Below are 14,738 nucleotides of genomic sequence, written 5' to 3'. Positions count from 1 at the left end.
TGTTGATATATTCTTTTTTTTATTATTTCATATCGAACCTGAAGCGGACCTCTCTCAGAGGCCGTAACATTGTGTCGACCCTTTCCAGGATATTTCGACACCGTAACATTGTCTCTGAGATCTCAGAGTCCGTAACAAGCTCATGACATCAGAGGCTTGAGTGCTTCTTTGGCATTCAAGAAGAATATGTCTGTAGAGAGAATTCTGAAAGCTGGTGTTTGGAAACGCCAAACAACTTTCACTTCATTTAAGTTAAAATAAGTTGCCCATAGATCCTTGGACACTTTTTTCCTTGAGTCCAGTGGTGGCGACCCAACAAGTGATATAGCTCATCAAGTACCCCTGGCGGGTCAGTTTGTGTCTAGTCTGAGATGAAGGTATGAAAGTAGAATGAATGGGATGACTGGTCTTTTTTCTTTGCTACTTTCTTTCTATTCTACCTACGGGCAGTATGAAGGAGAGTACCATCATATACTGGAACGGACTAGATGCAGGTGAGGTGGTCAGGCATACTGTAAAGTTATTTTAGAGTATAGTATACTTTTCAGTAGCAACACACTCCTCTCGGTAATAGGGAAGAGAGGGGTGATGGTGGATCCAGATACAAGGGACAAGAGTGGTTTATGAGAAGGGAAGGTTCTCTGTTTTCCCATAGTTTATAAGCCATGGAATGGTATCAGCACCCAGTGAGGGAAACCAATAGATTCTCTTATATCTTTGGTTCAAAGGTTTATAGTCCATTCTCTTGGAATACTCCTAATATTCGGAAATGGATAAAGGTGGCAAACTCCCAGTCAGTTATAGAGACTTACCTCCCTCCAATGAGTAAGTCTATCCTAATGTTAAGACCGAAGGTTTGTTTCGTAGATGAACAAATGACAAATTTGTAACTAGTAATTTGTATTTTTCATAACTAACAAACCTGAGGTCTTAACAGTTAAAGGCCCACCTCGAACCATCCCTCTAGCACTCTAAACTGGGTTAAAAGTGTAACTGGTGGGTCACAGGACGCCAAGGGAATTCTGGGTAATACATGCCCCGTGGCCTGGTATAGATGCTAATAGTCCCTGGATCTCACAAGTTTAATTTTAATTCTACCGGTTTCCAGCTTGGCGCTAGTAAATCCAAATGTTAAAACCTGAGGTTTGTTAGTTATGAAATATACAAATTAGTTACAAATTTGTCATTTTCCATTTCATTGTTGAATAACCTCATAGGTACCAATGCTTGGGCTTTGTCCTAAATCCTGTTCCATCAAAACACTGAGTCTCATTCTTTAAAGGCTGGAAAAAGATGTGATAAATTCATAGAAATGAACAAGCAGGTTTAGAGAGGGCCCAGAGCTGATTTTTGTATTGAGACATTGTACAGCAGTGTGAGATTCAAAATCCCCTGTCTGATAACCTTTGTTGATTACATTGAATTGCAAGTTGACATTATTAAACTAAATAGAATCATGGTAATGTAGATGAAGTACATTTGCAGTGAATAGCGGCCTGCCACAGAGTTATGCTGAGTTATCTCTGTTGTTTGCCATTAAAATGGACTTTTTAATAGAGAGAGAGGGAAAAAAAGCTGTTGGAGATGGAAGAGGTTTAGACTGGATTAAAGATGGAAACTTCACAAATTTAACAACAGATTGTGTACCTTCTTTATCAGCTATGCGCCACAAGATTTACAAAGCTTTAGTGATGGCATGCATCCAAAGATTTGTTCCTAAAGTTAAATCTGAGAGACAAGTAGTGATCAAGGTAAATCATTCACAAGGCAATCAAACAACACTAGGTGACGAAAGGATGACCAAGGTTGAGTTTTTCAAGTAATTAGAACTGTACCTATTGACTCCCTGACATTTTCTCATGATTTGGAGTTAAGTAAGGCTTTAAATAAAAAAAAGATTGCAATAGCATTTAAAAGCAAGATAATTCTGTGAGGACTGGAATCACACAATGGGAAAGCTCGAACTAACTTTATTGAATGTTGTTATTTTTGATTGAGCTGACCTTGTGTCAGCACGGCTCTTGCTCACCGAGCAGCCTGTAACTTTATTGAATTTGTTGTTGTTTTTTATTAAGCTGACCTTGTGTCAGCACGGGCTCTTGCTCACAGAGCAGCCCGTAATAGGTTTTTTTTTTATTGAACAGAGACGGCTGTATATGAGGCAGCAGTGTGGACGGAAATGTAGTGTCTGTCATGCATGCACATACAAAAGGGGTGAGCCCCCCGCTGCAATTGTGTTTCATTGCAGTGGAAAATATACTATCTTCGTGCAGAGAGTACATTTTTACATGATACATATATCGGCGGACAGGCCGTGAAATACTCAACATTTTAGTACATGGTATAAACTATAAAGTGTGGAGGAAGGGCAGACATTTGACGAAATGCTGTCCTTACCATTCATTTATCAGACATATTGCGATGCGGACGTGAATCAAGCATGACATTGCAGTTATAAAAATTTTGTCGTGTGAAAATAAAGCTGTAAGAACATGTTGGTCAATTGGCAGGACGGAATGAAAAATGATATCTTTAGGGAAACCACTTTAGTTCTTGTATGTAAGTGAGAGAATGAAGAAGGGTAAGAGGAGACAGACGAATGTGTTTTTTTTCCAAGATTTTTTTTAGTTTTCTTTTTTTTAAGAATAAAACACCAGAAATACATGACTGGCAGAATACCACTGAAGATATTAGTGACACGATCGAGGAGACTATGATTTTCCCTGACAGAATTTAGAAGTTTTATAAGGAGTTACAAGGATTAGGATGTCTCAAATTAAGACTTGTTAGTCCATCCGAGGAGACTTCGTGTGCTCACAGTATGGAGGAGTTATGGGAGTTCCATTTGACAACGTCTTAGAGAGAGAGAGAGAGAGGTGTAATTGGTGGATGGATGGTTAGCAATTGAATTGGAATTTGGCTGTTGGTAAGTTCTGGGTTGTCTGCTGGTACTGTTGGAGTTAGAGTTCTGTGTTTTGGAGGCAGTCTTGAGTCAGTCTTGGGTTAGAGCTTGTGATAGTCAGTAGGTCGGCAACAGTCTATTGAAAGCAATAAAAGTTTAGTTAAGTTTTGTGTTTTATTGATTTGTTTTTAGCTGTTGTTAAGTTGATATTGTTTGCTTTAGAGTTGTTGTGCCTGTGCTCTTGGATTTGTTGTGCTTATGAGTTCCTGTTGAGTTATATGTGAGTTGTTGAGGGTTGTTGTTGGTGAGCTGTTGTGATTCCTTGGTGTTGTTAGTGGGGGTGTGTGTGTGTTGCCTTTTTGTGTTGTTTTTTTTATGCTAGTGATTGTTTGTGCAGTGGTCTTTTGCTGTGATTGTATTCCTTGTTTGTTGTTGGGTTGTGTTGTTGTTTCCTTGTTTGTTGTTGTGGTTGTGTTGTTCCCTTGTTGGTTTGCTGTGTTGTTGAGTTGTGGTCCTTGGGTGTTATGTTATTGTTGGGTTGTGGTCCCTGGATGTTGTGTTGTTGTGGTCCTTGGATGTTGTGGTGTTTGTGGTCCTTGGATGTTGTGTTGTGTGTCCTTGGATGTTGTGTTGTTGTGGTGTGTCCCTTGGTCCTTGGATGTTGTGTTGTGGTCCTTGGATGTTGTGGTGTGTTTGTGGTCCTTGGATGTTGTGTTGTTGTGGGGTCCTTGGATGTTTGTGTTGTTGTGGTGTTTGGTGGTCCTTGGATGTTGTTGTTGTTGTGGTCCTTGGATGTTGTTGTTGTTGTGTCCTTGGATGTTGTGTTGTTGGTGGTCCTGGGTTGTGGTTCTTGGTTTGTTGTCTTTGTTGTTGTTAGTGTCTCAGCGACCTCGACACGCAGACAGCACAGCATAGCCCTGAGTATCTGCAGTTAGGTGAGTAGTGTTTTGTGTGTGTGTGTGTTTTTTTTTTTTTTTTTTTTTTTGTGTGTAGGTAAGTTGATTGTCCTGCGTGTATTCCATAGTGAAAGAGGAAAGTGTGACCGAGGGTGAGTTTGGCAGCTGGATTGGTTAAGTTTATGTGGGGGGGATTTTGCCCGTTTGTTTTTTTAAGCTTGTTGGATCCCGTCACAACAGAGAAGAGAGAAGAGAGAGAGAGAGCGAGAGAGAGAGAGAGAGGGAGGAGTAAAAGTATAGCAGCAGTAGCAGATTGAAGACCCCATCTCTCATGATTGTTATTTTACTTATATATGTTTTCTCTTGTGATGCCATTCTGCCAATAAGAGCGCAAAAGTTACTTTTGGTTTCATAAAGGCAGAATCGTTTGCTGACGTGAATAAGGTACCTATATCTCTTATTTCAGGGATCAGTTGATACGCATAATTCTCCCAAGTGATTTACCCAACCAAAACCCCCCCATTCCCATTGGGTCCCCCTTACCATAAGATAGAGTTCAAAGTTAGATTACGGACTAATTGCAGCCGGCCGAAAAAAAATTACTCTAAATTCTTGTTCAGGAGGTAAAATATATAGAAAAAGGTCAACTGCCATAGTCTAGCTCGCTGCAGCATAGTTATATAGATCTACCAGAAAGGGTTAAAGGAGTACTATATACCATTCTCTTTTCTGCTAACAGAAAATCAAAGAAAGGTAAGTGCCCCATATTGATTTTGCAAAATAAACCCTTAAGGCTCCATCCATAGGGTGGAGCTCTGCTCGACAAACAGTTCGATGTGACGTCAGAAGCGTAGAAACCACGGATAAGGTTAAGACTTTCCCGCTTCTGACATCAGTCATCGAGGAAAGTTCGTTGGGCAAAGCTCGACCGTGTGGACGGGCTTTAGGAAGGTGTAAGGCCCTGTCCACAATAGGGGAAATAAATGTGGGCTAGAAATAAATGAAGAGAGAAAAGCACCATCGTTATTTTCAATATGAAGGAAAAACCAGAAGAGATTGAGGATACAAAAGTGAGGAAGAATATAACATATTTAAGAATAAAGGTAAACGATACTAGAAATCTGTTTAAGCTACAGAAAAAGGAAATGATGGACAAAACACAGAAATTAGCCGACCAAACCTATCAGTGATAAAGAAAAGCTGTAACAAAGTATTTATAGTTAAAACATACAGGAAAATATAGCTCTACCATCAGTCTTATATGGGACCAATGTAGTTAATATAACAGATAAAGGAATAAAATAATAGCCAAGAAAAGAGAATAGGTTTTATAGAAAAATATCAGGAGCTTGTAGAATTACAGTAGTAGCCACATTAACGGGGGTGGGGGGGGGGGGGAGATACGAACATCTTTCATGAAAAGCAGAATTATGAATTATAAGTGGTAAGTCAAGTTATGTAAATAATACGATAAATGGATGGAAAGAGTTACTGAAGAAAATAATTATAGATATGAAAGAAAAGGAAAAAAAATGGTGGAAAACAGTGGGAATAGTACATGCATGGAATTAGAATCAATTTAAGAAAACTAGAAGGAATTCCAAAACAGAAATTAAGGACAAAGCCAGAATCTGGGACACAATGAAGTGGAAAGAAGACTTGGAAAATAAATTGACGTAAATATATATATATATATATATATATATATATATAATATATATATATATCACACACACACACACACACACACACACACACACATATATATATATATATATATATATATATATATATATATATATATATATATATATATCACACACACACACATATATATATATATATATATATATATATATATATATATAATATATATATATATATATATATGCTTAAAAAATCACAGTAGATGCACGTGACTTCATAAATAAGCGAATACCACGGGAAATGATAGTCAGGAATCCAAGCGCTTTCGTCTTTATTCAGACATCGTCAAGGAGCTACTAAAGTACAATCGGAGAGGAAGGCCCTCAGGTACAAATAGATCAGGAATACCAGATGGTTAATTATCAAAAGGGTAAAAATTAAAAGGGATAATCCAGGATTATCGGATATCACACGGTCACAAACTTAAACAGATTCTGACCCTAACCGAAATTACAAAGTATCTTTACAGTCCAAAACATGTAAAAACTGAATATATTAATTTTGTTGCTTATATTTATCTACAACTTTTTTCATTATGAAAGCATCAAGTTTAAATAAACCAAGACTTAAATTTAGAACATTTCTATTATTTGACTTGATAAAACAAGATTCAATGATATTCCTTTTAACTGTGTCATTACATGGGACTAAGGCTCTTGCTTGACTCCAGTTAATAGGATGGTCTAAATATATATATAAAGTGGAAATTATATAAAAGAAGACATTTACGACAACACTTTTGGTTCGATACTTCTCTTTAGAGCCAGAACCAACTCTCTGCATTTAAATATAACAAAGAGACACCAGAATGGGAACACCTGTTGTCCTTTTGGTGTTAATACAGAAGAAAATATTTTTCATTTTCTTTTATATTGTTTGGCTTATAGGGAAGAATGCATTAGATCAATTGGCCTTCAGCAAACTTATGTAGAGAATGAAAATGATGATGTTGGAAAATTCCTATTTAGAGCTGAACATAATGAAATAAGAGGAATGTTAATTATTATGTGCGAAAAAAGAATTAAAGAGCTTAACAATTAAAGATAACTTTTACGATTAAGAGGCTCCGTTGTAAAGGCATTGCATCGACCCATAACCAACCAACCAGTGTCCGACGGGCAAACACAGTTCCCATAACCCGTTCCACTATACTGGCCGAGTCAGAACGATGTGATTGGTAACACTGCTTCAGAAGCGAGGGACAATATAAACAGCTGGAAGTGTCTGACGGGTATCCCCGCTAGTGTGGACAGGCCATTATATGTAATTTTATTTCAGCTGGAGTGTGGATCTAAAGAGATTTTTGGCTAAAAACATTCTCAGAGCTGGCAAATATTAGGTTTAGGTAGTAACAGCAGTGCAAGTCAGTACTATTAGTGTGACTGGGTCAAGTTTATTAGAATTAAATGTTCTTGATGGCATGTCAGAAGATGGTCAATGAATGTCGTGCTAGTGCCATACCCATTAGCTTGAATGTCAAAACAGACTTTAGATATCAATGTTACAGTAAACTGGCAGAAATTTTAGTCTGCATTTTATAATAAACGTATTGGGGAGACTTAATTTTGTAATAAACGTCCCCCCCAGAAAATGAATGTTCATAGGACATCAGACGAACGTACTTTACAAGCTTGCGAACTTCAAGCCCCAAACTTAAAAAGTGCTTGAGATACACCTAAAAAGTACCCGTTTTCGTGTACACTTTTAGGTTTGTGCAAGCCTTAAATATGCTTGAAATAAACCTCAATAAAAGCCTTGGAAGAGCTTCAAAAAACCATGGTATAAGCCTTCAAAAAGCCCATATAGAACCTTAAAGGGGCTTTGTAAATGCCTCATAATTACCTATTAACTGCTTTTAACATACATTGTACAATCCTGTACAGAAACCTTAAATAGGCTTTATAAATGCCTCATAATTACCTTTTAACTGCTTTATACAAACGTTGTAAGGATATTAAACAATCTTATAGAGGCCCTGAAAATGTGTTTACAAGGTTTATTTGAACCTTGCAAATAGCTTTGAATAATAATTTTCAAGACCATAAAATGAAAGTTCATTTACCTTACAATAAATAACTCAGGAGAATGCAAAGTTTTTAATCTTGCTTATCATTTATTTTGCACTAACATGTTCCAGTGAGGACTAACACCTTTACAAGTAAATAGTCAAATAATGTGGCCTCTTGTTTTGTATATAAATAACCTACAAATGCACTCGATTGATTCTTACCTCAGTCACAACAACCTCATTCCATAAAAAAAATTGACAGTATAAAAAAGTATATATAAAGTATGTATGTACATACATACATACACACACACATGAGACTTGTGCTAATGGACAGCTATTTTTTATAAAACACATACACATTAAATAGTCTGTACCATACTGAAGATTGCAACCACTTTGAATGATACAAACAAAAGATGAAAGATTCAAATATATCACATCCCACCAAGCGCATGAACCATTTGTTTTTGGTTTATTTCTATATTTCTTTTGGTAACAGATATATGCATGTACAAACACTGAAAAATATACATGAAATAAACCTTATAAAATATGCTAATATGTAGATACATACATATAAAAAAAAACATAATTTGGACGCACACACTTCCATCGCCCTTCCTCTGTGGAGTCATTGATTTCTTCCTCATGAATGATTTTCACTGAAGCGGTAATAGCTGCCAAAAACTGACTGTGATACAGTTCCACCTTTTCAACCAGATGCCATGACACAATTCAGCCATGCCTCAACCTCCACAAACAATTCAAGTCTCAATCCTGAAAAAAGAGTGATATATATGTAGTTTTCCCTCTCTCACATTAGGTATTGTATGTGTTACTGTAGCCTACAGTGTTTTTTGAACTGATTTTGGCAAATCTTTAATTCAAGTTAATTGCAACTTATTAGTAACAACTGATTAACAAAAAATAATATACATGAAGATACCAGTACAATATAGGGTAGGGCTATGAAATTTCACAAGATATAATAAATTAACTGTTCTGGTAACTCACTACTCAGTCCATTATACTGTAATAAGATAATGAACTTGCAGACCCTGAGAAAAATATGAAGTTATACCTCATTCATTTTATCCTGAACCGTGCAAAAGGGAATAGCCCAGGTGAGTTTGTAAGCCAAACGCTGATTTGCTGCTACCGTCCAATTACAGATCTGAATTATTTATTTATTTTTTGCATTGGTTTTTACAAATACAGTGCTTTATCACATTCCATAAAAAATGTAAGGGTAATATTATCACAGCATTGAAACCTAAACTGAGTTTTAAAAAAAATTATTTGGTACTAGAACCAATCCCTTTCTCAATATTTACCATGAATATCTGTTCCTCAAACACTAATTGCACTTACATCACCCATTACTTTTCTTTCAATGCTAGAGGTCCTCCAGCAAGGAAAGGGTAAACTCTAGGGAATATTTCACGCCTTATTTTCTGTTTTCCATAAAAAAAACTGGAGGCAACTTTAAACATAACTATTTTTGCTATTTGATATTTCCTCACTTAATGACTAGCCTAGTATCTATGCATTCTATATACTATTGGTAAGGGTTAAGAATGCGGGATCCACTGACCATTAATGTAAATAAATACAACCTAACCTAATATTACTTAATCCAATCAACATAGCCCATGTTATCATTAAAATGCTGATTTATTGTAAATTGACGAAGGTTAAGTAAATAAGCCAAATACTAAGTCAGACTATAGTTAGTTCTACATAAAGAAGTTTAGAGGATTCCACATTCTTTACCCTTAACCCTTAGGTATTCTCCTTAACTCAGAGTGGTGAAAATTAAAGATTTTGAGATGTCTTCTGAAAATTCACAATTTTATAATTATGTCATTTAAAAAAAAAGACAGCTTTCTGATGTTATTTTACATATTGTTTAAAGAAATTCAAGTGGGGCAAACCCTCCAGCAACCTCAATTTTTAATTAAAGTTGAAAATTGTCCTCCGGTACCAAGAGCTTCCAATTTGTGCACTGTCTTAACTTTTGGAGTCTACTTCTTTTTATTAGCACAGCCTTAATAGCCTAGTAAGAATCACTAAGTTACCAACCTTTTATTTGTCTATCTATGCAAAAAAAAAAAAAAAAAAAAGGAAAAAAAAACCTTGGTCTGTAAAATAGGAAGTAACCCTTTATTCTATAACCACCCAACAAGCATGGGGGCCTTATGGGAATCAGGGGTTTTGGGTGGACTAGCCTAACCTAACCTCTGCGTCAATCAAGCATTACCTAGATGGGGGGTTTGCCCCCATACCCCCTTTAAAGGTGTGGGGCGGCTTCTCCCACATCCCTTGACTTAATTACTAAGCCGGGGACGGCCGTAGTACGCCATAAATTAGGTATACCTAGTACCTATAGGTAGCTAGTACTAGCCTAGTAGTAGGTATAGGTTTACTTAATTTTTGGCTGAGACCTTGTCACCTTGTGCAGCCTATATTCTCGCCAATTTTAGTCCAGCCTAAAGGTTTGTTCACATTAAAACCCTTACTACAAAAGCACTCTTCCTAGAGTCGTCGTTGGTTATTTCAATTCCCCAAAAGAAATTGCAGAATTACCTAATTCTCTAAGTAGACTAACGTTGCTTTTCTCAAATATTGATATACTAGGGATAGGTATATACTATAAAATGATAGTGAAAGATAATGGCATAAGCTGCTATCACTTACCTATGGGCCCTGGCTTTCTCACGTCGTCGTAGGGGTATTTACCTATATCAGCTGGCATGCACTTGCATGTAAATTTTATTCAGCCACTTTGTCAAACAAATTCAGTTCGTGCGGCCCGCCAATTTGTTTACGCTGCTGCAGAGACATCTGGTGGCGGCATTTGGTGACCATTTCCCACACAGTTCAAATTTCTCGATCACAGATAATTGCTGTATCATTTTGAGCTTATATAAACTTATTTCAGTACTCTACATGCTGTCGTTTGCTCACCAAACGAGGACGAATGTTTAAAACAACAATTAATAAAGGAAGTTTTTAAGAAATGGGAAAAACCTTTAATTTCCTTCGAAAGGTGAAAATGAGGTTTGTACATGTTTTTGTACACTATAATATTACGATTTTTGGTGCATCACTATATTTCCTGCATGTGACAGGTCTAAAATCAATATGAGAAAACGCATAATTTACTGTATTATCGAGTTACATTATCATTGACGTCCTAAGTATGTGAAAAAAACGTTTGTTGGAAGTTATTGTGAAACACTCACCTAAAAAGTGCCTTCATGAGCCTGAAGATGAACAGCGTATTTGAAGCTCACGAACGTCGCTTCCGGGGGGGGTATTAGGGAGACAAAGAACAAAGAAACGTAACTGGTATTGAAATAAACCTTGGAAAGGAAACTATAATAGTCAATGTTCTTTTAATCTGCTTCTAATATTTGTCATGTTGACAGAGGCTGTATTGAGCATTCCAAAATGTATTTGTGCGAAAATAAAATGTCAATGAATAGAAAAAGATAAAAAGTATGAGTAAGTATGTACACCATCTTATGCTTTATTATCAACAGTGACTAAGATTCAGTCTTCAAATTCGTGTTTATTCAATGTGTTGTCTGTTAACAAATCATTGTTCAAAGGAATATATATATATATATATATATATATATATATATATATATATATATATATTAAAAGCAAGTTTTCTCACCAATAGCTGTATTAAAATATGTTTGGTAGCTTACAAGGAAGGTGTTTATTTTGTATACGGTCAGTCATTGCCAATTGCCTCTCTACATTTATGGGTTTCGGCCCACTATTAGACTCGTGGTGAATTTAAAACTTTTATTCTGAAAATTTAATGATTGTATATAACCTGTGAAATTTGCATAAACGCCTTGCCTTTTCAACCTAAATTAAACTTCGTGGCCATTTGTCGCACCCTCTGTATACACGTAAAAATCATGATAATGAAGTAAGATGTGAGAGCGACCCATGCAAATCATTTCGGTGTCATAAATTGACAATATTTGCATAGGTTTTCGAGGTGTGCTACAAACTTGGGTAATGTGGTTTTACCTGTCAAATTTGTAAACTTGATTTGTACGTCTATATAATTTTCAGACAATACGTATAATTCTCTTAGATTCGTTTGACAGCTTTTGGCAAATTGAACCGGAACGGTTTTACTGAATAACAAACTGCTCCAGTTCTGGATCATTAGAGTGAACTTTCATAAATTAAGGTAAGCCAACGCGTACTACAGCTGAAAAAATGTGAAAAATATATTATCCTGACTGACTGTTATTCTAAATTTAGATTCTCCTCAATAAATTCGTTTTGAATCATTTTTATATAAACGTAGCAACGAACGTGTCTCACACAAGTGCAGCAACTTTACGACTTACTACGTATGTTTATAGTGCCACTCTGTGGACAGGAAATGGATAGCTCCGTCTTCCAATTCGCTATTTGAAGCCATCGAAAATGGACGATCAGGAAGAGGTGAGTGTCTATTAATAATGTAGTTGTTAATCTTGAATTTAGCCTATGCAACATGTGTTGACAGAAGCCAAAGGCTTCCAATACCCAAGGCGAAGAAGGAAGGTTGCACTGTCCTGACGGCCAGACTTAAGCTCAGGCATAGAAGAGTTAGGTAGGCAATGGGGTAGCGGTACTTGGTACGAAAGCGGTCTTATTTTAGTCGAGAAAAACCATCGTTTTATTTTTAACTTGAAAATTCCCTTTTCCTATGTGCATTGGTCTTTTCTGACAGCTCAGTAGTTTCATTAGCAATGATTACCTAGGCTATGCTAGGCCTATAGGGTAAACAACCACATGGACTGACCCAACACACCGACGGTCAGGGATGGCCACCCTCCGAAAAAGTACTTAGCCTATAACGCATCCTGACACCAGAGATGTTCATCAGTCGCGACTTGTTGTTGGTGAGAGACACAGCTAAAGACCTCTATTCTCCTTTCAAAGCAAGTTTTCATCCTCCAAAGTTAGAAATTAAGGCCAAATTTAAAGCTTTAAACAGAGGGTAGTGAAAAGGAGGCTGGCCAACGCAGTGCAAATTTCACCAAAACGCTTTCGAAATTTTTACTTACGCTTAAATACTATTTTAAAAGATTGACGCCATCTCAATGTTTGCAGAGTCGCTTGTGTCAACAAACTTCCCATTTCCTGTGATAAATCCAGTCACCACTTGTACCCATAGATGCTGGGGCACTTTCAACACAACAATCAGAACAAGGTCGCTGGCCACAACGTTTTTAAGGAAACTAGGGTAAAACATCACAGCAGGGCCAAGCAGGCCACCTACAATCAACACCTAGCCACCCTCCTCCGAAAAAAGTACATTATAATGCGTCTCCTGACACCGAGATGGGCATCAGTCAGCGACTTGTTGTTGGTGAGAAACGGAGCTAAAGACCTCTACTCTCCTTTCGAGTAAGTATTTCTCCAAAGTTAGAAATTAAGGCCAAATTTTAAGATTTAAACTGAGGGTACTGTAAATGGCGCCCACGGCAGTGGAAAATCTCACCAAAACGCTTTAGATTTTTACTTACAACTAAAAATTGTTTCGAAGATTGACGCCATCTCAATGTTTACGGAGTCGCTTGTGTCAAACAAACTTTCCTTTCCATTTCCTGTGATAAATCCGCCACACCACTTGTACCACAGACGCTGGAGCACTTTTATCACAACAATCGAAACACGATTTTCTCACCAACAACAAGCCAGGAGTAAACAGCTGTTTTGGTAGAAGATGACGAGAAGCGTGCTCTTAGCTAATTTTTAAATAAGTAGTAAAACATCAATATAGTTTACTATTTATGATGATTAATTTGAAAATATCGTTATTGAAAAAGTAACTCGACTCTGACTCAAATTTAAGTAATTATTTTTCTGAATTAGAACGTTCTTTTAAGTTCTGTATTATGACGTCACGACATCTTGACTTTCGTACCTATTGTAAAATAATTGCTATACTCAACTGTCATTGCAGAACAGTTTACCAGTTATTCATGCAGATTGTTATCAGCTATACATGTAATTGTTATAATCGTAATGCGCATATATATCTTTTATTATTTATTTTACTTTTTGGATATATGAAGATGTTTTACTGCTGGATTATCGCCGGTAGTGTGACGCAATCGTTTTCGGTCGGTCCATGGTCCTCTGTCTGTTTTCGCACCATAAGAAATTATATGGGGCCGAATTTGCAATGACCAGAAAGTCGTTAAAAGAGGAAAGTTAGCATTGAGGGGCATATGTTTTAACTGAGAAAAATACAAATTTATTCAATAGCTAGCTTGTATACTACTTGGTTATAAAAACTTGATTGACAACTAAGCAGCATGTCTACTATGGGTTTCAGAGACAGTGCAAGCACGTTTTTGGGCAATACCTATTTCTGTAACGAACACTCGTAACAGAACGAGATTTTGCTATAGTGCATTACACCCAGTGCCGTAATTTATAAGGGTATCGTGAATCACTAATCGTAAAGAAATAACGACACTTGTCCTTGTACCAAGAGACAAAAACTCCATTATGCAGAAATGGATACGAACACGTGTATAAAGCTCCACCTACCCTCTCCCACCTCCCCCCCCCCCCCCCCCGCCATCCCTTTTCTTCTTCTTCCTCTTCCTTCTCTCTCTCTCTCTCTCTCTCTCTCTCTCTCTCTCTCTCTCTCTCTCTCTCTCTCTGTTGCCATTCGGTATGTGTTGACCCTCCAAACTGGGTATAAGACTACACACAAAACGTTGAAATTGGTGAAATTAGGCTATGTATTGGAAGTATATATACATAAATAGTAAAGCAATTTTATCATTATTGCATTACTATGACAACTAGAATTCACGGAAACAGTTTATAATAATGGAACGGCGTATGTGTGAAGCCTCCACTAATGTGGCAACGATGATTTTTGCCATTCTTAGCATGCAAACATTAAAAGGTTACATTTATTTCTGGCATACGATTATTAAAGAAATTCAAAATACTAATAAGACTGAAATCAATGAAAAGTGCTAGCAAAAAAAAAAAAAAGCAAAAAAAAAAAAAACGTAGTCGTTCCTCTGCACTTTTCCGTATTCGTTCCTCTATGGTTTTCGGCAGCCAGATGTACGAAAACGTTAGAAACATTTGATTTTATCTACTTAGAAATATCTGTAATTTTTCGGGGTAATTTGGTTGCAAAAAAGGTATATATACATGAATTAAATCAAAA

The 14,738-nt window shown here is 36.7% G+C and overlaps 1 protein-coding gene across 1 annotated transcript in view; it reads left to right on the top strand.

Moving 5' to 3' along the window:
* Positions 1-11,839: 11,839 nt before the first annotated feature.
* The window catches only part of LOC135227020 (uncharacterized), a 191,891-nt gene continuing 188,992 nt past the window's right edge, over positions 11,840-14,738 (top strand). Inside the window, exon 1 of the mRNA XM_064266787.1 lies at positions 11,840-11,995. Within this exon, the coding sequence (XP_064122857.1) occupies positions 11,978-11,995 (18 nt within the window). The 5' untranslated portion in view covers positions 11,840-11,977. The remainder of the gene's footprint in view (positions 11,996-14,738) is intronic.

This window comes from Macrobrachium nipponense, chromosome 15 (assembly GCF_015104395.2).
Source record: "Macrobrachium nipponense isolate FS-2020 chromosome 15, ASM1510439v2, whole genome shotgun sequence".
NCBI classification, from domain to species: Eukaryota; Metazoa; Arthropoda; class Malacostraca; order Decapoda; family Palaemonidae; genus Macrobrachium; species Macrobrachium nipponense.
This window is presented reverse-complemented; position numbering and strand designations above follow the sequence as displayed.